The sequence below is a fragment of the Molossus molossus genome, unplaced genomic scaffold, assembly GCF_014108415.1.
Source record: "Molossus molossus isolate mMolMol1 unplaced genomic scaffold, mMolMol1.p scaffold_m16_p_10, whole genome shotgun sequence".
Classification (NCBI taxonomy): Eukaryota; Metazoa; Chordata; class Mammalia; order Chiroptera; family Molossidae; genus Molossus; species Molossus molossus.
In genome coordinates, this window is record NW_023425345.1 from 4,068,292 (window position 1) to 4,094,659 (window position 26,368).

The 26,368-nt window shown below is 37.9% G+C and overlaps 1 protein-coding gene across 1 annotated transcript in view; it reads left to right on the plus strand.

Annotated features, from left to right (window-relative positions):
- Positions 1-521: 521 nt before the first annotated feature.
- ENTHD1 (ENTH domain containing 1) overlaps positions 522-26,368 on the plus strand; it is a 110,433-nt gene continuing 84,586 nt past the window's right edge. Inside the window, exons 1-2 of the mRNA XM_036250768.1 lie at positions 522-949; positions 10,505-10,648. Coding sequence (XP_036106661.1) covers positions 601-949; positions 10,505-10,648 — 493 coding nt within the window. The 5' untranslated portion in view covers positions 522-600. The remainder of the gene's footprint in view (positions 950-10,504; positions 10,649-26,368) is intronic.

Here is a 26,368-nt window from a genome sequence, read left to right on the forward strand (position 1 = left end):
CACAGGATGATGCTCCAACCAACTGGGCAACTCGGCCAGGGCTCACCATCTTAATTACTTTTAGAACTTAATATTTTTATGCATGTTAACAAGTTTTAATCATGATATGTCAGAGCCCAAGTTCCATTTCTTATACTAAACTGACCACTGTCCATGAAGTGCTTTATTATAATTTTATTTCTGGCCAAAGAGGATGAATGATATTTTATTCAAGAACCTTTAGGACTAGAAAGACCACTTATATTTTTCTAAGTTAATAGGCCAATCCCTTATGAGAGATTTTTTGTAATGATCCTAGGAACATTTATATGGTACCTTCAATTCTGGCTGTTGTAAGTGAGGGGCTGATTTAGAAATTAAAGCTAGATTTTTCAGACTGACTTGGTATTCAATAGATATTAAAACTTTAATTAATTTTTTTTTGTGTGTTTGCTTTCCTTTGCAGGAAATTGATGCCTTGTCAAGATGATGATTAATCATTTGTATTTGGGAACAACAGAAACGGGAACCAATTACCTACCAAGGGTTTTATAAACCAGTTATATAAACTCCTATTCCATTGCTCTCATCCCCTATCTCACCTTCAAACTTGTCTTACCCATGGCATTCAGGAGGCAAGTGAAAAACTTCATGAAAAATTACTCAGATGCTGAAATAAAAGTCAGGGAAGCAACTTCTAATGATCCTTGGGGTCCTTCTAGTTCTCTGATGTTAGCTATCAGTGACCTGACTTTCAACGCGATTTCTCTCTCAGAGATTATGAATATGCTTTGGCAGAGACTAAACGACCATGGGAAGAACTGGCGCCATGTGTATAAATCCCTTATGCTAATGGATTATCTCATCAAGAATGGATCTAAGAAAGTTATTCAGCTTTGCAGAGAGGGGTTCTGTAACCTTCAAAGGCTAAAAGATTTTCAACACATAGATGAAGGTGGAAAAGACCAAGGTAACAGTAAAGAAGTTTATACATTGTGCCAATAAAGATTAGGAATTTGGGAGGGAATCAGTTTAAACCAGGAACTGGTGAAAAGGTGTTCTTATGTATGTATGTATGTATGTATGTATGTATTTATGTATTTATTTATTTATTTTTAATCCTCACTCAAGGACATTTTTGCATTTATCTTCAGATAGAACAGGAGGGAGAGAAGGGGTAAGAGAGAGAGAGACACACCGACTGGCTGCCACCCACATGACCCCAACCAGGGATGGGGACAAACTGCAACTGAGGTACATGCCCTTAGTGGGAACTGAACCCAGGACTCTGGTCCATGGGCTGACTGACGCTCTAACCGTTGAGCCATATTGGCCAGGGTGGAAAAGGGTTCTTAAACCTGTTAGCTACTTTTCCTTTGGGACAGTTGTGGCTTCCAATTTATTCCTTTGTGTTGCCTCTTGAGAGTTTAGGGAACAATATTTTGTTTTTTCCAAAAGGATGTGTAAAACTAACACTTAAGTTCAGGGTAAAATGATACCTCATAGAAAATGAGCAAAGTGAATAAAATGGGGGCATGGCATATTGGTATAATGTCATTATAAATCATAATTACAATTATATTGGAATTTAGTTATAAATGTAAGGAAATGTTTCCAAAGACCATGGAATCTTCAAAGACTAGCTAGGTTCAAGTAGTTTTAGGAATATTCAAATTTAGGTCATAAAATAATTTTGTCAAGGGTGGAAGAGGAGGTAAAGTAGGGAAAGGGTATACAGAGTACTGAGCTGAGATGATTCAGTCGTGTCTGATTTTCTTTTTTTTTTTTTCACCCTCACTCGAGGACATTTTTCGTTATTTTCTTCAGATAGAGTGGGAGGGAGAGAGAGAGAAACATCGATGTGAAAGGGACATGAGTGGTTGCCATTCGCACGTCCCAACCAGTGCCAGGGACAAACTGCAAATGAGGTACGTGCCCTTAGTGGGAACTGAACCCGGGTCTCTCTGGACCGCAGGCTGACGCTCTAACCGCTGAGCCAAACCGGCCAGGGCTAGGGTCTGATTTTCTACGGTGGTAAAAGAATCAGCTCTTCCTCCTCATCCAATATAAAATTATCATTTGTGTTTAAAGTGAATAGTCTTATGAATCATGAGACAAGGATAAAATTCAGTACAGTGTCTGTGTTAAGTATACATTTAAAAAATAGACTATTTTGACCTGGCCAGTATTGCTCAGTGGTTAGAGTATTGGTGCTCGTACCAAAGGGTTTGATTCTCGGTCAAGGGCATGCAGATTCAATCCCCAGCCCTGGTTGGGGTTGTTCAGAAGGCAAGTAATCCATGTGTCTCTCTCACATAGATGTTTCTCTCTCTTCCTCCCTCCCTCCCTTCCAATGGAAAAATATCCTTAGGTGAGGATTGACCACTGAACCAAACCAGCCAAGGCTAATTCATCCATTTAAAAATATGTATACACTTTTATGGTTTTTGGTATATTACTTTAAAACTTAAAATATATATAACATAACATTTACAATTTTAAATGTATGATTTAGAGACATTAATTACCTTCTCAATGTTGAGTATCCATCTCCACTGTTTCCAAAACATTTCTATCACCCCCAAAGAAACTCTGTGACCATTAAGCATATCTCACCTGCTCACCTCTAATCTACTTTCTGTCTATAAATTTGCCTAGTCTGGGTAGACCTCATATAAGTGTAATTGTAAAATATTTTTCCTTTTATGTCTGGTTTATTTTACTTACCATAATGTCCTCAAGGTTCATCCATGTTGTAAGATGTATCAGAATTTTATTCCTTTTTAATAGCTGATTAATATTCCATTTAATGTACATACCGACTTTGCTTATTCATTTGTTGTTGGACTCATAGGATTTTGTCCACCTTTTGGCTGTTGTGAATACTGCAACGAACACCAGCATACAAGTATCAGTTTAAGTCCCTGCTTTCAATTCTTTTGGGTGTATACTTAGGAATGGAATTGCTGCATATATGGTAATTCAGTGTTTAGCTTTTTGAGGAACTGCTAAACCGTTATTCTTAGCAGCTGCACCATTTTACATTCCCATTGTCAATGTAAGACCATTCCTGTTTCTCCACATACTTGTTATTCATCTTTTTTAAAATTATAGTTACCCTTCTTAGTGGATGTGAAGTAGTATCTCACTGTTGAGCATCTTTTCCTGTCCTTGTTGACCATTTATATCTTTGGGGAAATGTCTATTCAAATCCTTTGTCTACTTTTAACTGGGTTATTGTTTTTTATTGTTGACTTTTAAGAGTTCTTTACATAGTTTGGACACAAGACTCCTATCAGATAGGTGATTTGCAAATATCTCCTCCCATTCTTTAGGTTATCTTTTTATATTCCTGATTAAATTTTTTTTTAAATTTAATTTAATTTAATTTTATTATTATTTTTTTCCACATCTTTATTGTTGGATGTAAAATGTATTACAGATGTTCCACATTTTTCCCCCATTGATCCCCTCCTCCCCACTCCCGCCCCCCTCCCACCTTTTCCCAAACTATTGTCTGTGTCCATTGGTTATGCATATAAATTCTTTGGTTTATTTCTTCCCACCCCCCCAACCCCTTTCCCTTTGAGGTTTGTCAGTTTAGCAATGAATTTGTGCTTCTTAATCCCTTCACCTTTTTCATCCATTCCCCCAACCCCCTTCCCAACTGGCAACCAGCAAAATGTTCTCTGTATTTATGAGAATGTTCCTGTTCTTCCTGTTCATTTTGTTTGTAGATTCCATTGTTGATAGATATGTATTCATTGCCATTTTGTTTGTTCATACATTTTATCTTTTTCTTTAAAAAGACCCTTCATCATTTCATATAATAACGGTTTGGTAGTGATGAACTCCTTTAACTTTTTCTTGTCTGGGAAAGTTTTTATATGTCCATCGATTCTAAATGACAGCTTTGCAGGATAGAGTAATTTTGGTTGTAGGTTCTTGGTTTTCATCACTCTGAATATTTCTTGCCACTCCCTTCTGTCCTGCAAAGTTTCTTTTGAGAAATCAGCTGACAGCCTAATGGGAACTCCCTTGTAGGTAACTAGCTGCCTTTCTCTTGCTGCTTTTAAGATTCTCTCTTTGTCTTGAACCTTTTGCATTTTGATGATGATGTGTCTTGGTGTGGGCCTCTTGGGGTTCATCTTGTTTGGGACTCTCTTTGCTTCCTGGACTTGTATGGACATTTTTTAAATTTTTTGTTCAGATAGAGTAGGAGGGAGAGAGAGGAAGAGAGAGAGAGAGAGGAACATCGATGTGAAAGGAACACATCGATTGGCTGCCACCCACACAACCCAACCAGGGCCAGGGACAAACTGCAGGAACCGAACCTGGGTCTCTCTGGACCACAGGTCAATGCTCTAACCACTGAGCCAAACCAGCCAGAGCTTAGTGGCTTCTTTTTTTCCTTTTCTTCCCAGACTTCTTTCACAAACATGGATATCCCCTAACATCAAAGAGTAAGATCAACACTGATGCCATAACACCTGAGGAGCTGAACTGGTGTCAGATCAAGAGCCCAGCAGCCTGTGACTTTAGCCCTTCTCACTGCCTCTTCATTTCTCTTATATTTATGGCTCATGTAAATTTTTGTCTTGTTTTTGAGACTGGTGATATCTATTGCTGTGTATTTGGAGCAGAGCAGAGCAGAGGGGTACTTTGAAGCATGAACTTACTATGCCAACTTGACTAAAGTATTTTTTTTTTCTTTTGGTTACTCCTCACCTGAGGATATTTTTTCATTGACATTAGAGTGGAGGGGAGGAAGGAAGAGAGAGAGAGAGAGGGAGGGGGGAAGAGAGAGAGAGAAACATCAATGTGAGAGAAACACATCAATTATGTGCCTCCCACAGAACCCTGACAGGGGCCAGGGATTGAACCTGCAACCCAGGTATGTGCCCTTGACTGGGAGTTGAACCTGTGACCTTTCAGTCCTCAGCTAAGGCTCTAACAGTTGAGCCAAACAGGCCAGGGCTTTTTTCTTAAATTTGAAAATAACTTAATCAATATATTTGGATACTTCTCCCCTCCCTCTCCACTCCTTCCCCCACCCCCGCCCCTGAGGTATTGTGGAGGCTAAAAATAAATAACTTAGAACACCACAGGCAACAACTGATCAGGGAGATGGAGAGGAAAGAATGGATTTAGAAGATAATTAGTATATACAATCAATACACATGGATTATTGAATTTGAAGAGGTGAATGTTCATATTACAGGCTTAGAATGGAGATAAAATCCACTGAGAAAGGAATATGGGGAGAAGAGTAGATTTTGGTAGCTCAGTGGGTCAGGAATGGAGAGAGTATTATATTTTATAACTACAATGTGAAGCCTAATACATGGTCTAAAAGTCTGGTCTGTAGCTTTCATGCTGGTGCATCTCAGTGTCCAAGATCTTTGAACTTACCATATTTCCAAATCTCTTTACTTGATGTTCAGATATGAACTTATATAGACTCCTTCCCTGTATTAGGGAAGTTTTTGCTCAGCATGTTCATCCAACAAACATTAAGTATCTCTTAAGCAAACAAGTATAGTTCTGGCCTTCATCTATGTTATACACTAGTGGAGGAAAAAGACATTTATCAAATAAATAGGCAACTACAACTGTGGAAGTACTATAAAAGGTAAGTGTAGGTGCTACAAGAGTGTGTGAAAGCCGGGCTTGACCAAGTCTGCGGCCCTGATGTGTATGTTGGGCTAGTGGAAGGGGATTGTTACCTCTCAGAAAGGCTTTCCTGAAGAAATGAGATCTGAGCTGTTCCCTCTACCAGGCACCCTCTTCTGGTAAATTGGGATAGCTGGCTTTTTCTTGCTATTCTAGACTCCACTGATGTGGTACTTTCTCAGTAAGACATTTCTTGACCACATCCCAAATGAATGTTTAGCACATCACTCTTGTTTATTTCCTATAGAGCATTTATTTTTGTCTGAAATTATCTTGTTTAGGGACCTTGTCTCTTTTTCTTTTTCACCTGTGCCCCCACTGCTTAGAACATTTTCTGAAACGTAAGTGTTCAAGACATGATTAAATGTGAATAACCTTGGGTAATTGACCTGTTGCATGGTTGTTCTGTGTCCTCTATGTCTTCTTCTTTGAGTTTGGGAGGACTCCTCAGTTGGCCTTCTACTTGTTCACTTCTTTATTCTGTTGATTCTCCCCTCACCCTATGGTGTCTTTCTAATGGGGGGTCCAAGGGTAACATCCCACTCTCTGGCCATAATGGTGGGCATGTGACTTTCAGACTGGGCCAATCAGAATTATACTCTTGGATTTTTCAAATTTGAAGGAAGGAAGAGGGAAACTTCTCAGGTAGCAGACTATGAGTTGTCTGTGGCCATATTCACATCCAGATTGAAGAAGCCAATCTATAATAGGATAAAATGGAGGTATTACACAGAGAGAAGCAGTAATGGGGGAGGAGAAAATAGTCCTTCCTGGTAATTTTCTAGTCTGCTTCATTTGGACCTGAGGCAGTTGCAACTCCTGGCTTTTTCATGGACTTTGCCTTAGCCAGTTCAAATTGAGTTTCTGTCTCTTACAACCAAAGATTCCTACTTTAAAACAGTATATAACTTTATTTTTATTTTAACCTTCACCTCAACTAACAAGCTTTTCATCCTGATGTGTTTTATACAATGTCTTTGGATATTGATGTCTTGTATAGTTTAATTTCTTGTTGCAGAGAATTCATATTTTCTCCCTCTCTCTGTCTCTCTAGATCTCCCTCCCTCCCTTTTTCTTTCTCTTACCTTCTCTCCTTTCCCCCTTCCTCTTTTCTTTCTCTCTTTCAGATACAAAGCAGTTGCTGCCCAAGTTTCTTCTATTTCTAGTACTATTCCATTTTATTTAAAAAACATTTTTTTTTTTTACCTTGGCCCATTTGGCTTAGTGGTTAGAAGGTCGGCCCATGGACCAATGAATTGTGGGTTTGATTCTGGCCAAGGGTACATACCTTGGTTGCAGTTCATCCCCGGCCCTGGTTGGGTTGTGTGGGAGGCAGCCAGTCAGTGTGGCTCTATCACTTCGGTGTTTCTTTCTGTCTCTCTGTTTCTCCCTCCCTTCCACTCTCTCTGATGATAAATAGAAAAGTATCCTCGGGTGAGGTATAAAATTTTTTTTTTGTTTTCTTTTATTGATTTTAGAGAGGAAGGGAAAGAGAGAGAGAAATAGAAACATTGATGAGAGACAATATTGATGAGAGAGAACATTGATCAGCTGCCTCCTGCATGCCCCCCACTGGGGATCGGGCCCACAACCTGGGCATGTGTCCCAACCAGGAACCAAACTGCGACCTCTTGGTGCGTGGGTCGACAGTCAACCACTGAGCCACACTGGCTGGACAGTACTATTCTATTTTAGTACTGTGTCCTCTTTCCTTTATTTAAAAACATATTGGTTAGAAGTGATGTAGTTGCTATCTTATTTTTATTACTGTTATTATTTACTCATTCTTGAAGCAGGTTTATTGAGTTCTTGGATTTTTTTCACTTTCAACTTTGATGCTTTAGAACAGCCAGGTTTCTATTCTCCAGCATCTCAAGGATGGTGGGGAGGTAGCCAGGGCAGTGGGCAGCCTTGAGTGAGAAGTTCACATCTGGGTTATTTCTTCCAAGTTTTCTGTAAACTGTGACCTGACCATACCAATGCTGCAGATTGCTACCTCAGGGAGGAGCCTTGGTGTTTCAAAGAGAAGCCTTCCATTATTGCAGTTGGCTTTCTGCTCTATGTACCTACTTGTCCCTTTGAACAAATAGAGTTGCCCTCAAAACCCATCTATCCATTCCAACTCCAATTAGAATATTTCACATCTGTCCCTAACTTTTTCTAATTAGGGGTGTTGCAGGAAGTTATTTCAGGCCAAGCAACTTCCTCAGGCAGCTAGCTTGTAAGTTGGCACTCATCATCTTTCATCCATTTGTACTATGTCAAGGAGAAAATTGAGATTTTTGGTAATTTGCTCCTTTTATTGATTGAATCATTCAGTAAATATTTATTAAGCATCTGCCACATGCAAGCACTCTTCTAGATGCTGAAGATACTAGGTGAATGAGATTCTCTGCCCTCATAGAGCTTATATTCTAGGTGAGGAAACAAATAATAAACAAGTAAATAAATGTATAATGCAATATTAAGTAGTGATAAATGCCAAGGTGAAATATAAAGTAGTATAAGGGAATAGAGAGTGATGGGCTGAGGTTGTTTTACAGAGGATGAGCAGAGGGAAGGCTTCTCTGAGGAGATGACATTTGAGTAGAGACCTGAATGAATCAGGGAGCTCGCCATGCAGAGTTTCTGGCAGAAGCAACAGCCAGCACACAGCTCTGAGGAGATAAAGAGCATGGTGGGATTGTAGAATAAGGCAGCCACGGTGGCTAGAGTAGAAGGAATGAGGGGAAAAGTGGAAGGAGATGAGCTCCTGAAGTTAAGAATGGGAAAATGAGTTGTTCACTCTCCCACACCCAAACCAAGCTATGTCAGTTATTGGAGGGGGCAGAATGGGGGTGTGGGGGTGGTTAAGGTAGTGTCTGGTGTGTTGTTTAGTCCCCAAAGGCCAACGGTTACAGCAGGCTTCTGCCTATCATGTGACACTGAGTGGTAACCAAAATACTGTGGAATGTTTTGGTTACAATCTGCACGCTAATTATAGGAAATTAGGGTGTTTGGAATGATAAGGTTTGAATCAGTTATAAAAGAAGATTGAAAGGAAGAAATGACTAATATGTGAAATTAGGTAAAATAATCCTGGAAAAGATGGCAACTTGAGCAAAAGTCTTACACTATTTGTATCAATCCTTAATGAAATGACTGGTACTTAGAGAACATTGTTGGCCCCTCTTCTCTAAATATGGGTGGGCAAAAGTAGGTTTGCAATTGTAAGTATGTGAAACACAGTTTATTCTGTATTATTATTTATTATTGTGTTATTTTCCACACAAATAATTGTAAACCTACTTTTGCCCATCCCCGTATACCTTGAATTTGAGCATTTCAAATTACTTCCACTACTACTAAATTATAGTTGGAAACAGTCTGGCCAGTGTTGCTCAGTGGTTAGAGTGGCAGTTTGATTCTGGCAAGGGCATGTACCCAGGTTGCATGTTTCATTCCTGGCCCCAATTAGGGCAGGAGGCAACCAATTGATGTGTCTCTTTCACATTGATGTTTCTCTCTCTCTCCCCCCTTCCTTCCTCCCTCCCTTCCACTGTTTCTTAAAAAAAAAAAAAATCAATGGAAAAAATATCTTCAGGCAAGGATTAAAAAAGAATATTATAGTTGGAAACATTAACACTTAATTCATCACACTTGAAGCCCAAAATGAACATAATAGTGGATCTTTAGGGAGTTTTCAGCTTACTTCTGAAAGAAGGCTTGGAACGACATGAAATGTTAATATAAGTTGTTCCCAAGATTTGGAGAAGTAAGGAATTTCTTTGATCATTTCTCATGGAAGAGGATTGAGAATAATAATAATATTACCATATATTTGAAAGAATATACTTTTATATCTGTGAATTAGACTGAACAGATATCCTTATACTAATTTTCAGATAGGAAACTTGGGCCCAGACAGACCACCTGGTTCAGAGTCACACAGATGATTGAGTTAGAATTCAGGTCTTAGATTGTGCTCTGGCATTCTATTAATGGCATTAAGTTGATAGGAGTTTATGTCAAAGGAAAGCCAGTTGCCCTCCCTTCTCTTTTCCTACCCAGTTGAATCCCTCTAAGATAACATATATTAACAATGTTGTGGGTACACAGTTGGTTGTCTGCCTGCCCATCCATTATCTACCCATCTATCCATCCCTACATACATACATCCATGCACCCATCCATTTCTCTCTTCTGTATACAAACACTGGTTTAGCCCTGGCCAGTTTGGCTCAGCAGTTTGAGTGTTGGCCTGCGGACCAGAAAGATCCAGGTTTGGTTTCTGCTAAGGGCACATACCTCGGTTGCAGTTTGTCCTTGACCCCAGTTGGAGTTGTGTGGGTGTGCAACCAGTAGATGTGTCTCTCTCACATCGATGTTTCTCTCTCTCCCCCTCCCACTCTATCTGAAGATAAATGCAAAAACAAACAAACAAACAAACAAAACAAATACTGGTTTATTTTCCCCTATGCTTTACAGATTTAAATCATACTATGCCTATTATTTTAAATCTTTAGCCATATGTCATGTTCATTCATCTAGGTCAGTACATCTACATCTAATTCATTCCTCTTCTTTGTCTTTTTAATTTATTGCAGATTATGTAGTGCTTTTAAAAGTATATTTAAAGTGAAAAATGTAATGCCAGTGCATGATATAATTTCTCCATATATTCATTTACTTCTTGAAGTATAAGAAAAGGAATATATTTATTGATAATTTTAATGAAACTTAGATTTCCCTCTGTATTTGCAACAGGTTTTTTCACATGGCTCATATACTCATTTTTCCTAATTTTCTTTTGAATAAAAATTAACTGTAGCCTTAATATTTTTTTTTTAAGAAAATTCAATGTTTCTTTCAGGTCATTATATCCGGGAAAAGTCTAAGCAAGTCATAACATTGCTGATGGATGAGCAATTGCTGCATAAAGAGAGGGAAATAGCATGTCGGACTAGACGGCGTAGCTCCTACTCTGTGACATTTTCTAAAAGATTACCTCATACAGGTAACTTACCAACAGCCTGGGCTTCTGCCTCCACACCAGTTCCTGCTTCAGAGAAGAATTGTAAGCTTAAGGTAGCAAGCCTACATAAAAAAAGTACGTATTAATTATCACTAGCCCAAAAAGCAATAGATATTTAAGAACTACTAAAAAATAGAAAACATAGCTTTTACTACTAACATGTTAATATTATACTAGTTCTAATATTACTATATTAGACATCACTCTATAGAGAACAAAGATGAAGAATAATATTCAGTAGAAAAATTTATGGCTATTTTTTGAATATAGTTATCTGGGATTCAAATAAAATGATTTTGAGCTTAAAAGGAATTAAACAAGTGACTACCCTGTTTTGCTTCCTGATTGATTTTTAAAATTTTAATCATAACTGGAATGTGAAAGAGAACTGTTTTCTGAAACTAGGATCTGGGTATGTGTGCATTTTTGCTATTTAATCCTACAAATCAGGAAACGGACATTTTCTTAAATATACCTCAAAATAGTTAAATTGCTCTAAAACTCTTCTAGGACAATGCCTTGTGTTATATAACACTTTTTTTTTTTTTTTTTTTTTGCCTAAAACGTTAATTCTAGACTACTAAACTTTTTTAAAGAAAGGATTTATTTAGCCCGGCCAGTGTGGCTCAGTGGATTGAGCATCGTCCCATGGACTGAGAGGGCCCAGTTCAATTCCTGGTCAGGTCACATGCATGGGTTGCGGGCTCCGTCCCCGGTGTTGGGCATGCAGGAGGCAGCTGATCAATGTTTCTCTCTCACATTGATGTTTCTAGCTCTCTCTTCCTTCCTCTCTAAAACAAATCAATAAAATATATTTGAGAAAAAAGGATTTATTTATAATGTCATAATAGAATCAGCAGGAAAATGAAACCTTTTCTACCAAATTTGTTAAAACATAAAGGATTGTCATTTTGCCTTAACTTCTCCAGTACAAACCCTGTTTTGATAAGCTGTGTTTAAGGAATGGACAAGTTGAGGAAAAAGAAACATTAATGAAATGTGACTTATATAACTATCCCTTGAAAGGAACTAAACTTGGTGCCATAAATGAGAGGCATAGTAGAAGTAACATATAGTTAGTTACAGGTATTTTCAGAGGCTTGTCTCTAGTTTTATGTAAATCTGTTCATCATAATCCTGAAAGAGATGCAGGTATTCAATATGAATAAACATTCTAAATATCAGCTAAGTATGAAAATGTAGAAATGTTAATAATATCAACACAAACTAATTCTACTAGAAATCATTAAAGTATTTATCTGACTCAGTCAGGAGTTCTCAATCTGTACTTGTGTGGACTGGGGAGATGGAAATACAGCAAAGAGGTGGCCATTGCAATTAGAATAGTAAATACCACCCAAATGCTTCTGAAAGATAATGGAACCTCTTTCTTTATGGTACCCACTCCTTTGAAATAAATCTCCAAAAGAGACATAGACCCATTTTGAAATTTTCTCACAGAAGCCTTGAATTCAAACTGATGCTAAAAAGGAGTAACAGGAAAAAAATGAACACATGGGACTACATCAAACTAAAAACCTTCTGCACAGCAAAAGAAACAATCATCAAAATGGAAAGGCAACCCGCTGTATGGGAGAACACCATTGCCAATGACATATCAGAAAAGGGGATAATTTCCAATATATATAGAGTGCTCATACAACTCAACAAAAGGAAGACAAAGAACCCAATTAAGAAATGGGCAGAGGAACTGAATAGACACCTCTCCAAACAGGACATACAAATGGCCAAGAGACATATGAAGAAATGCTCATCATCACTAATCATCAGAGAGATGCAAATTAAAACAACAATGAGGTATCACCTCACACCTGTCAGAACGGCCGCCATCAACAAATCATCAAACAACAAGTGTTGACGAGGGTGTGGAGAAAAGGGGACTCTAGTACACTGCTGGTGGGAATTGCAGACTGGTGCAGCCACTATGGAAAACAATATGGTGTTACCTCAAAAAATTAAAAATTGAACTTCCATTTGACCCAGTGATCCCACTTCTAGGAATATACCCTAAGAAGCCTAAAACACCAATCAGGAAGAATATATGTACCCCCATGTTCATAGCAGCACTATTAACAATAGCTAAGATCTGGAAACAGCCCAAGTGTCCATCAGTAGACAAATGGATAAAAAAGCAGTGGTACATATACACAATGGAGTACTATGCAGCTATAAGAAAGAAAGATCTCTTGTCCTTTGAGACGACGTGGAGGGACATGGAAAGTATTATCCTAAGTGAAATAAGCCAAGCAGAAAAAGACAAATATCACATGATCTCACTTATTTGTGGGATATAATGAACATAACAGTCTGAGGAATAGGGTAGACCCAGAAGTAGGGCACAGACTGATATCCCTCAGAAGAGGGGGTTGGGGGTAGGAAGAGATAAACCACAGAACTTATATGCACGTATGCATGTATGCATAACCAATGGACATATACAACAAAGCCGGGGATGGGGCGGGGGCGGGGGATGGAGAGGAGGGTGTCAATGGGGTAAAAAAGGAGAAACATCTGTAACAAAAAAAAAATAAAAAATTAAAAAAAATTAAAATAAAAAAAATGAAAAGGAGTAACAGTAAAACAACCAATTATGGCTCATCCGGCGTTTCTTCACTCCTTTTGCTATTTCTGTTACCTTTTTTTTAAAAATGATTCTTAAAAATTATTTTTTTATTGATTTTTTTTTTTTAGAGAGAGAGGAAGGGAAAGGGAGAGAGAGATAGAAACATCGATGAGAGAGAACGAGAACATTGATTGGCCACCTCCTGCATGCTCCCCTACTGGGGATTTGGCCCACAACCTGGGCATGTGTTCTGACTGAGAATTGAACCCGCAATCTCTTGGTGCATGAGCCGACACTCAACCACCGAGTTATCCCAACCGGGCTCTGTTACCTTTCTTACTCTTCCTTCCTTCATTTCTTTTCTCTCTTCTTCTCTTCTCTTCTCTTTTGTTATAAACATATATATTCATTGAATGTATTATTTGAAATTTTAATATCTAACTGAAATTTGGAGCTATAGCACTGAATAAAGTCCCTCTCATCCTGGAGCAAATATTCTAGTGACAGAGACAGATATTAAAGACACATAAACAAAATAGATATAAAACTTAGGTCAGATAGTGAAATGGCAATTCCTATTTAAAAAAGAAAAAAAGGAAAGCAGTGTCAGGGGACAGAGAGGGACAGGAATGGCTTTAGGTCAGGTAGCAATAGAAGGCCTTTTGAAGGAGGTGAATATTTAAAGGGAGACCTGAATGAAGCAAAGGAGTAATCCTTGTAATAGCTGGGGTGTTCCAGGCAGAGGGAACAGCAGGTGTGAATGCTCTGGAACTGGATGGAGCAAGCTTAACATCCTTAACTATAAGTTTAGGAAATGAGGCCCTGAACTGCTACCAAACTGGCTCATCACTGAGCCCTTTTATGATTCATATAAGGAAATCTAGTTTATTGTTTTATAGTCACTGCTTTTTTTTAAAACCCAAAATGATATTCCCAGCTTTATGATACATCTTATTCATTAAACTGAGCTCTGAATGACTTTCAACTCTTTAAAAAAATCAGCCTACCTTAAAATGAAGAAGTTTTGCTACAATTTAGTGTTTTTATTCCACAAACATGTATTGAGTGCCTACTTACTATATGCTAGATACTGTTTTAGGCCTGGTAGGCAGATTGGGTATATTTACACTCTTGTAGATGTTATATCAAGTGATGAGCTTTCAGTCTGTTTTTTTGTTTTTGTTTTTTTTTAATATGTACAAAAAGGGTCTTGGTGAATGATGGCATCATTAAAATGAATCTGTAGTAAGAGTACTACTTAAAGTAAATAGAGAAGGTTTGGGTATAAAAGCTGTAGTAAGTTTGTTAAAAATCTGTTATTTTATTTTATTTTACAGTTTTATTTGTCCATATAGATATGTGTGTTTTTGTTCAAAGAAGAGTAATTGAATAAGCTTAGCAATATTAACCATTTCCAAGTAGGATTCCATGTTTGAATTTGAAACTGTATTTTAAAGGAAGAAAGACTGATCTGGCTCTCCATGATGTCTCCATGATGTTCAGAGTGACCCAGGGTCCTTTCTGTCTTATTGCTCCACCAAACTCAGCATGTAATTTCCATTTCATGATCCAAGATAGCTGCTTGAGCTCCAGCCATCACATCTGCAATCTAGCTAGTAGAAAGGAGAAAAGGTTGAAATAAAATTGCTCCTTCTTTTTAAGAACACTTATTACAAGGTTGCTCATGACATTTTGGTTTACATATTTTGTTTAGCACTTAGTTACATGGACATTTTTAGCTGCAAGAGAGGCTGAGAAACGTAATCTTTATACTGGACAGATATGTACCCAGATGAAAGCTGGATAATTTATTGTTAAAGAAGAAGGAAAGAATAAATAAATATAAAGGAAAACAAATAGTCTCTACCGTAGTGGGAAATAATACAAATAAGAAATGAATTAATCATAGTAATACATGGTTGTCAGATGACATAAAATAGAGAATATAGATTTGAATATGTAGGTAAATGTGAGCAGATAGTTGAGAGTACTCATCACAGTTCATTAAGAACATAATGAACAGTATTTGGAAATTTCAATTTGATATAACTGGCAACTAGGAACCATTGTAGGCCTTGGAGAACAGAAGGGATGTTTACCTTAGTCACAGAACTTAGCTTTCTTATTACTGAAAACAGCTGTTGATGGAAGATAATACAAATTGCTTGGTATAGAAGTGAAGGAGAAACAAATTGGAGGGAGGTTTGTAAGAGACAGTAGTTTCAATCCAAGCATCTAAGACCTGCTCTGGGGCTATTGGTATGAGGGAACGGTAATGTTTAAAGATAGACTATAGAGAGGAAATGGGGTAAGTAGATGATGTATTGAAGAAGAATGAAATTGAAAACGACTCTAACATTTGTGTTAGAGAAAATGGAGGCAAGTGATGGTATCATACAGGTAAATTTCCATCAGAAATAATGTATAGACAGCCCTGGCCAGTTTGGCTCAGCCATTAGAGCACCAGCCCATGGACCAGAGAGTCCCAGGTTCAGTTTCTGCTAAGAGCATGTACCTCGGTTGCAGTTTGTCCCCAGCCCTGGTTGGGGTTGTGTGGGTGGCAACCAGTTGATGTGTCTCTCTTGCATCGATGTTTCTCTCTCTCTCTCTCTTCCCCCGTCTCTCCCTCCCACTCTATCTGAAGATAAATACTATATATATATAATCTCTCTATATATACTATATATATATGTATATCTTAAAAAAAGAATGTAAAGACATCTCTAAACTATTTAGTTATAATGAAATGTAAAATTAAATGCATTGCTAGAAATATGATTTCCAGGCTTTAGGATCTAGAGCTGAAACAGCTGTGCCTACCTTCTTTATTGTAAATTAGCAAGGGAAAAGAGGTACTTTAGAGAAGGTGTTATACACACATCACTACTACTTCTCCTTTTTTCTATTCTTGGATGTTTCCCCCAAGTTTTAATTCTGGTAGATAGCTTGGGTGGTTTTGTTTAGATGATTTTGATGTTTGAAGGAAGAGATGAGCTGAAGGAAAATTGCTGCTTGATGGCAAGACAGTAAAGTATATAAAGCACAGTTATAACTCAGCTTCTCTGAGCTATAAGCATCAGAATTAGGTCCTTTCCTTAGAGGTAATAGTTATAAAAGCTACCACCACAAACATCGCGTACATCCAGATTAGCAAAGCATTACTTCTCTTGGCCATCCAATCTTCCATAAAGAGCTCTTTAATAGTAGTATTCTTTTGCATTGGAACTTTACCTGTATTTGAGAAGGATTACGCTGGTCTATGTCTTGGAAATATTTTCCTAAAAATAGTATGATTCCTGTTGAAACAAAAGTTAAACTTTCAAGTCGTTGTCATGCTTTTATAAGCAAAAACAACAATGTTGTTATTACAATTCCCACAGTGAACTAACTTCATGCTAATAGAGTTGATGTGGAATCATACTTGGTTGCCTTATCACACAGTTCTAGATGGCAGGGCTTATGGTACAGATGGTGGTTACTACTCAAACATTTTCATTGATGAATGTCAAACAGTGATTTTTAAAAAAATTTAAAAATGAACAAATGAACAAAAAAGAAAATAGCAATAACTTATATCCCTTCCACCCTAAACCAACCACTATTAACATATTAGAATAGTTGCTTCCAATATGCTTCTTTTTTTCCTTTTGTTTTTCTTTCAGAAAAGTCACTCTGTTCTTGTAAATACAATGCAGGCTTATAATAGAGACTCAGTCACTTCCAATCCCATCACTCAGAAATAGCCATAATTAATATCAGATGAACATGAATTTTAGGTATCTTTCTATCCATACATACATATAGAAAGATGCATAACTAAAGAGAAATCATTTTTGGTAAAAAAAATCAAATCTTTTGCTATTTTTTACTAAAAAATATTTTAGATCTACTTTTGGCAATAAGACTTACAAGGAGCTCCAAGAAGCTCATTTATTACATAGTAACCAAAGACTGGAAACGACACACTATTTGAGAGATTTCTGACCTCACCAGAGATATGGGAAGCCTACAAGACTTCTAAAATTTAAATTTAATTAATTTAATTTAATAAGCAGAATAAGAACAGTTAATGTGAACTGGCGTCAGAGTGATTTCAAGCTGGTGCCTCTGGGACCCTGCAAGTGATTGACTACTGTAGAGGTTGAATTGCTTAAGGGCATTTGTCAGTAGTTTAGAAAATGAGTTTGGGGCCTTGAGCATTGGGAAGGAAAGCCTGAGATTACTGTGCTGAACCCAGACAATCAAGAGGGGCCAAAGCGCTCAGTTGGTTGAATGTTGTTCTGTGAACCAAAAGGTCTCCAGTTTGATCCCTGGTCAGGGTGCATACTCAGCTTGCAGGTTTGATCCCTGGTCAGGGTGCGTGTGGGAGGCAACCAATGGATGTTTCTCTCTCACATAGATGTTTCTCTCTTTTTCTCTGCCTCTCCCTTCCTCTCTCTGTCTTAAAAAAATAAATAAATGAAAACATATTTTAAAAATGAGAGAGGGCTGCCCGGCCGGTGTGGCCCAGTGGTTGAGCATCAATCCATGCACCAAGAGGTCACTGATTCGATTCCTGGTTGGGACACATGCCCAGGTTGTGGGCCCAATCCCCAGTGGGGGGGCATGCAGGAGGTGGCCAATCAATGTTCTCTCTCTCCTTTCTTCTCTCTCTAAAATCAATAAAAACAACAACAACAACAACAACAAAAGAGAGGGCCAAAGTAATTTCAGGTAGTGTCTCTGCAAGAAGAAAGCCTGCTCAGTTCACAAGTTAGGGTGACAGGATTCCCACCAATTGAAATTGGGCAATGAGCTCACAATCCAAATCACAAATCACAGGAAAAAGTAATTAACAAAGAACATATTTAGTCTCTCGAAGACTGTAGATATTAGAAAGGTCAGATACATGATGTAGAATAGCTATGTAATAAATAAAGGATGTATACATATTGTTGATAATGGGAGGGTGCTATGTATGTGTAGGGCAGTGGGTATATGGGGAATCTCTATCTCCTCCTCAATTTTGTTGTAAACTTAAAACTGCTCTAAAAAATAAAGTCTTTAAAAAAGACATTCAGTGAAGCACAACCATCAAAACCGGTTTGCCCTTCTCTTAATTAATCCAGTTATTTGAATGCCAATTATATCTGCCACAGTCTGGCTCTTTGAGCTCAACCAAACTCTTAAAAATTAAAACTGTTTTACTAAAAAAAGATTATTAGGAATGACTATGAATTTGTAAAATGGGAACGTACAGAAATGAGAAATACCACTGAAATTGAAAAAATAATTTAGAGAACTAGCATATATATTCAAAGTAAATGGAAAATATGAAAGCAATATTAAGACATAGAGATTCATCAACAGAGGGATGACAATTACCATAAACTCATCAGCTTCAGCCCTATTTTCAAAGTGCTGAGAGAAAATAATGGCCTATAATTGTGTATCCAGCAAAACTATTATTCAAGGATGGGGGTGAAATAATCATTTACAGATAAAAACAAAAACTGAAGAGTTTACCACTGTGAGACCTACATTAAAGGATATACTTTAAAAAGAAGGAAAATTATTCCAGAAGAATAGTTGGAGACACCATTAGTAAACATGTATATAAAATAAAAACTTTCTATGTAAAATAATGTCACAATTTTGAGGGTTTTTGTTGTTGTTTTTCCTCACTCGAGGATATTTTTCCATTGATTTTTTAATTTTTAATTTTATTTTTAGAGGGAGTGGAAGGGAGGGAGGGAGAGAGAGAGAAACATTGATGTGAGAGACACACATTGACTGGTTACCTCCCGCACAACCCCAACTGGGCCCAGGGTTTGAACCTGCAACCCAGGTACGTGCCCTTGACTGGAATCAAACTCGTGACCCTTCAGTCTGCTGGCCCACACTCTACCTGCTGAGTCAAACTTTCCAGGGCTCATTTTTGAGTTTTAAAAAGACAACTAAAACAGTGGATAGCCATGGTATGTAAGTTAGGAGTGGATCTATGGAATATTGTTTACTTAGGTCCTTGTATTTTTTGAGAGAAGGGTAAGGATATTATTTGACTCTAAAATTTTAAAGGTAAATGTGCATGATAAATTTTCAAGGGTAAATGCTAAAAGAGGAGAAGTATAGAGCACATAAATTCCAAAATAGTGAGAAAAAATGAAAAGAGAAAAATATTAATTTTATGAAGGGCAAAAAGCATAAAGTGGGACAAATGGAAATTTTAAAATAGTAAAATGGCAAAAATAAGTCCAAATATATTAATAATCATAATAAATATCAGTGAATTAAGCTCCTCTTTTAAAGGGCAGAGATTATCACCCTGGCTGGGTGGCTCAGTTGGTTGGAGTGTCATCTCATACACCAAAAGGTTGCAGGTTCGATTCCTAGTCAGGGCACATAACTAGGTTGCAGGCTTAATCCCCAGTTGTGGCGCTTATGTGGGCAGAGGGCAACCAATTGATGTCTCTCTCACATCCATGTTTCTCTCTTTCCTTCCCTCTCTCTAAAATCATTTTTTTAAAAACCATATCCTTGGGTGAGGGTTAAAAAAATTTTTTTTTAAGAAGGGGAAGGGATTGAGAAGTACAGATTAGTAGTTACAGAATAGTCATGGAGATATAAAGTACAACATTGGGAACATAGTAAGATTGTAATAACTGTGTGGGGCCAGGCAGGTACTGGAAATATAAGGGGGAACACTTTGTAAAGTACATGATTATCTAACCACTGTGCTGTATACCTGAACTAATAAAAAATAATATTGAATTTAAACTGTAATAGAAAAAAATTAAAAAACAGAAATACTAAATTTTGGCAAGATGTCTGGCTATAAGATCAAAATATATATAAATCAAGTTATAGTTCTATATATCATCAACAAACAAGCATAATAAAAAACATTTTTAATAGCAAGAAATCATATCTACTTAGGGATAAAAGTTATAAAAGATGTACAAGATCTGTTCACTGAAAACTATAACACTTAATTGAAATACATTAAAGAGAATCTATATAAGTGGGAAGATACTTATGTTTGTCTGTTGAAATACTAAAGAATGTAAATACACCATTCTCTCCAAATTGAAAAGATTTAGTGGAGGGTTTCATAAACTTGGTACTGTTGACATTTTAAGCCAGATACTTCTTTATTTTAAGGGCTGTCCTGTGCAGTGTAGGATGTTTAGCATTCTCCTGGCCTAGATTCTATTAGACACATCCCCTCCTGTTGTTAGAACCAAAAATGTCTATGACATTTTGTCCCTGGTAGAGAACCACTAATTCAGTGCAATTACAATCAAAATCCAAAAATTACTTTTAAAATTGAATTTAATGGGCTGATTCTAAAATTTATCTGGAAGAATAGCCAAACATTCCTGAAGAAGAAAAAAAGGGGGTGGAGAGCTTGCCTTTCTAGATGACAAGATTAAAGCATTAGTCATCATGACATTGTGGTCTTGATGCAGGGATAGGTGTATGGACCAATGGAACAAACTGTAGAGCCCAGAATGCAGGCCTGTATGGCTATGTTATCTTAGTATATGACAGAGGTGGCATTTCACTTGGGTGGGAAAAGATAAACTACTTAATACTGGAGCAATTATTTATCAATATTGAAAAAAATGAAATTAGGTCTCTACAGCATATCGTGTACAAAAACAAATTCTAGATAAATTAAGGATTTAAAAGTGAAGAACAAACTTGAAAATGTTTAGAATAAAATATAGGAGGATATCTTTTTTACATTAAGATAAGGTTCAGATTTCTTAAACATAATAGAAAAAGTACAAACATTTTTTTTTTTTTTTTTATCCTCACCTGAGGAAATTTTTCCATTTTTTGTACAGATAGAGTGGGAGGGAGAGAGGAAAAGAGAGAGAGAGGGAAACATCGATGTGAAAGGGACACATCGAGTGGCTGCCACCCACACGACCAACCAGGGCCGGGGACAAACTGCAACCAAGGTACGTGCCCTTAGCGGGAACCGAACCCGGGTCTCTCCGGACCGCAGGTGGACGCTCTAACCACTGAGCCAAACCGGCCAGGGCTACAAACATTTTTTTAAAAAGCATTTATGAATTTGATTGTTGTGGTAGGCACGATGCTGAGAATAAGCCCCAGTGATCATTGCCTTTATATAATCTCTTCCCCTGTGAGTGTGGGTATAATTGTGAATTGCTGAATTACCACTTTCATGATTATGTTACATTATATGTCAAAAGGGAGTGTCTGGGTGAGCTTAATCTAATCACATGAACCCTTTAAAAGCAGAGTTTTCTCAGGCTGGTGGCAGAAGAGGAAATCAAAGGGGTTTGTGTGGAAAGATCTGATGCACCCACCCTTGGTTGCTTGAAGACAGAGTGATAAGGAATGCAAGTGGCTTCTAGAAGCTGAGAGTGACCCCTGGTTGCCAGCCACCAAGGAAATGGGAACTTCAGTTCTACAATCACAAGAATGAAAATCTGTCAACAACCAGAATGATCTTGGAAGTGGATTCTTCCTCAGAGTCTCCAAATAAGAGTCCCTTCTAGGCTAATAACACCTTGATTTTGGCCTGTGAGACCTGAAGCAGAGAACCCAGTCAAGCCTGCCTAGACTTCTGACCTACAGAACTATAACATAAGAAATAGGTATTGTTTTAAGTCACTAAGTTGGTGGTAATTTTTGGCAGCAATAGAAAACTAATAAAACTAAATTAAATTTAAGAATTTTCTCTTCAGAGATGTAAATTAAAATGACTATAAGGTATCACCTCACACCTGCCAGAATGGCTGCCATCAACAAATCATCAAACAAGTGCTGGTGAGGATGTGGAGAAAGGGGACTCTAGTGCTCTGCTGGTGGGAAGACAGACTGGTGCCGCAACTATGGAAAACAATACGGTGTTTTTTAAAAAAATTAAAAATGGAACTGCCCATTTGACCCAGCTATCCTACTTCTAGGAATATATCCTAGAAAGCCTGAAATACCAATCAGGAAGAAAATATGCACCTCTATGTTCATAGCAGAGCTATTTACAATAGCTAATATCTGGAAACAGTTCAAGTATCCATCAGTAGATGAGTGGATAAAAAAGCTGTGGTACATTTACACAATGGAATACTATGCAGCTGTAAGACAGATCTCTTACCCTTTGAGACAACATGGAGGGACCTGGCTAATTGAAATAAGCCAGCCAGAGAAAGACAGGTATCACATGATCTCACTTATTTGTGGAATATAATGAGCAAAATAAGTTGACAAACAAAATAGATCCAGAGACATGGAAGTAGGGAACAGACTGATAAACCTCAGAGGTAAGGTTGGGGTCGGGGTGGGGGCAGGAAGAGATAAACCAAAGAACTTACATGCATGTGTGCAAGGGCCAATGGTCACAGACAGGAGTGTGGTGAAGGGGAGGGGGGACATGGGAGGAGGGTGTCAATGAGGGAAAAAAGGAGGAAATCTGTAATACTTACAATAATAAAGATAATAAAAAAAATCTGCTTCAACATCTCCCCTTTTATTCTTTATCCTTTTTTTCATTTTTTAAAATGCCTTTCCTCACTAATGTCAAAATTCACCTTTCAAAAAAGATTTACAGTATTCACACTCTATCTCCTGTCCCTCCGCAGCGTTTCTCAGAAGTAAATGGGATCATAGAGGTTGTGCCTGCAGTGGGTGCTGTGGTGTCTCCCAGATACCTGCTTCAAGATCAAGACACTCATTTCTGCTGGGAGGGCTGGTGGCTCGGGGCTCTCAGCAGAGTCCTCTGGGCATTCCCAACAGCTGAAGAGAGCCTCTTTGCCCAAGATCACACCTACTTCCTCAAAGAACCTACCTCCAATGACCTATAACTGTGACCAGCACCCTTCCTTCTAGGCAGGACAACTGTAAAGAGCCATTTCAGCCCCAAAGCTCCCGGTAGGAGATTGGCTAAGGCCTCTGTTGCAACCACTGCAATTCAATTTCTCCCTGGCCCAGTCCTGCCTTCCCCACTCGTCACAAAAATTGTTTCCAAGGGCGCTTCCGTGAATCTCCCTCAAACCAATCTGAGCCATGGGGTCTGTTTCCTGGGGAACCCAACCCAGCACAATGACTTTTCCTCAAGATTCAAGCTAGAGGCCTGTCATAATATGTGTACCTAAATGAAGAAAGAGAATTGTAAAGCAAATGAGGCAAAACATTAACAATTGGTGAATCAGGATGAAGGGTATATGAGAGTTCTTTGTACTATTCTTGCAATTTTTCTGCAAGTTTGAAATTATAAAATGAAATTTTTAGTAATTAGGACAAGTATTCATTACTTGAAGATAATATTATGTGTAAGACAGTGAAACTGTTAAGATTCCAAATTCATGAGTCTATAAAGGTTAGATAGAAAATCACTATGAGACTTTTATATCTTCATTAGCCCACTATTTTCTTTTTAGTTTTTAATTGTTGATACTATTACAGATGTTCCTCATTTCCCCCCTCTTTGCCCACCTCCACCCAGCACCCCCTTCCCTGTCCTTCACCACACTATTGTCTGTGTCCATGGGTTATGCATATATAATCTTTGGCTAATCTCCACTGACTATTTCTTTTTTTTTATCCTCACCCGAGGACATTTTTTAATATTTTGTTCAGATAGAGTGGGAGGGAGAGAGAGAGAGAGAAACATCGACGTGAAAGGGACACATCGAGTGGCTGCCACCCACTCGACCCAACCAGGGCCGGGAACAAACTGCAACTGAGGTACGTGCCCTTAGTGGGAACCGAACCTGGGTCTCTCCGGACCACAGGCCGATGCTCTAACTGCTGAGCCAAACTGGCCAGGGCTCCACTGACTATTTTCTATGATGGATTTGTTTGTTTTTATTTTTATTTTTTAATCCTCACCTAAGGATATTTTTCTATTTATCTTCAGAGAGGGTGGGAGGGAGGGGAGAGAGGGGGAAAGATAGAGAGGGAGAGAGAGAGAAACATTGATGTGAGAGAGACACATTGATTGGTTGCTTCCCACAGGACCCAACCAGGGCTAGGGATGAATTGCAACTGAGGTACGTGCCCTTGGCTGGAATCAAACCTGTGACTCATTGGTCAGTGGGTTGACACTAATTGCTGAGCCAAACTGGCCAGGTTGGATTTGTTTTTAAAAATTAATTTGTTTATTTTTAAAAATTTGTTTATTAAAAAAAATTAACTGGGAAGAGATAAACCAAAGAACTTATATGCATATATGCACAAACAATTGACACGGACTTTAGTCTGGGGAAGGCAGGAGAGGGGTGGGAGCAAGAAGGAGGGGGTCAATGGGGAAACAAGGGGGACAACTGTAATACTTTCAACAATAAAAAAATTAACTTTGTTAAGTAAATGACTAATTTATTTAAATTATACTTGAAAGGACACTGTCAATACATAGCAACAGTGTTTATTAGATGCTAAATAATAAATGAAACAATTAGGGAATTGTTTATGGAACATTTCATTTCTAAAATGTGCTGTTGCATTGTTAATCTGATAGTCTGAATGTCAGTTTGATATCTCATCTAAGAGCTATCACAGGGTTTACCAGTTCTGCTTTGGAGCATTATCTGAGGGTACAGGCTCAACGAGATCTGCAGCTTCTCTCTAGATAGTTTCTACAAAGTACCTATAGCCTTGGTATCTAAGCACTCATCTTCCAATGACTCAGTAGCATCATTTCCTGTGGCATCTTTACTTTTTATCCTCACTCGAGGACATTCCCCCATCTTTTGTTCAGATAGAGTGGGAGGAAGAGAGAGGAAGAGAGAAAGAGAGAGAGAAACATTGATGTGAAAGGGACACATCGAGTGGCTGCCTCCCGCATGACCCAATCAGGGATGGGGACAAACTGCAACCAAGGTACGTGCCCTTAGCGGGAACCGAACCCAGGTCTTTCTAGACTGCAGGCCGACACTAACTGCTGAGCCAAACTGGCAAGGGTGCATCTTCACTTCTTCATTTGAGGTTTCTTATTCATATACTAGTCCTCCTTGGCACATGCATTCACAGAACCAATTGATAAATAGCTTATGATACCAAAGGGACTGGATTTCCACCAAGGAACTAAATGTGTGTTATCCCCTTCCATTTGCTTGTGAAAATCCAGAAATAAATGTTGTGTAATCATCTAACTTAATTAAGTACATTTCACTTTCAGTATTGTGCTGCCAGATATTAAAAAAATTTCTAAATGAGTTTCTGTAAACTATAACTGCCTTCCTTCTTGCCCCTATGAGATTAATTAATATATGTATATAACATTTTATTTTTTAAATATGTTTTTTATTGATTTTTTAGGGAGAGAGAGAGAAACATTGATGTGAGGGAAATACATCAATCAGCTGCCTCCTTCATGTCCCCTACTGGGGATAGAGCCCACAACCCAGGCATGTTCCCTGACTGGGAATCCAGCTGGGACCTCTCAGTCCATGGAAGGACACTCAATCCACTGAACCACACTGACTGGGCAGTATATAACATTTTAGCTATTCTAGGCTAAAATACATCACCGAATGCGCAAGATATGTTGTCTTTCACAATTCTTGTTAGTCTTCAGTTTCCTCACACTTCAGAAATGACTTCCTGAAATTTTTATTAATCTACTTACGTGATGTCTAAAACCTAGATCATTATCATTTCAAGGATGATTTTGTTGAATTCTCAAACAGTGGTGATATAGTTCCTGATTAAATCACATGAAAGTACATAGATGATCTAAGCCTTGAACCACTACTATTTACCAGTACTAATTATAAAATCTCCAAGCCTAAAATAAGCTCATTTTAATTATTCATTTTCATGTGAAGTTATAAGAAAATGCAAAGTGAGAACCGTAAATACAAAGTTCTTATTCTTTTTTTAGTATCTTTGATTTACACCATACTTGCTGCTTTTACCCATGTGGGCCCTCTGCTTGGAATATTTTCTCTCTCTACATTTATGAGAATCCTAGCCATCCTTCAAAGCTTATTCAGATTTTACTTTCTATTCAAGGCTCTTTCTTATTACTCTGATATACATTGACTTTTTTTTTTTTCCTCCTCAGCATTATTCCTTAGTCTATTCCTAAAGCTAGTTAATGTAAAGAAGTTTGACATGTAATTATTCTCCTTTAATTGTTTCCTATAAGTCTGTATGTTACA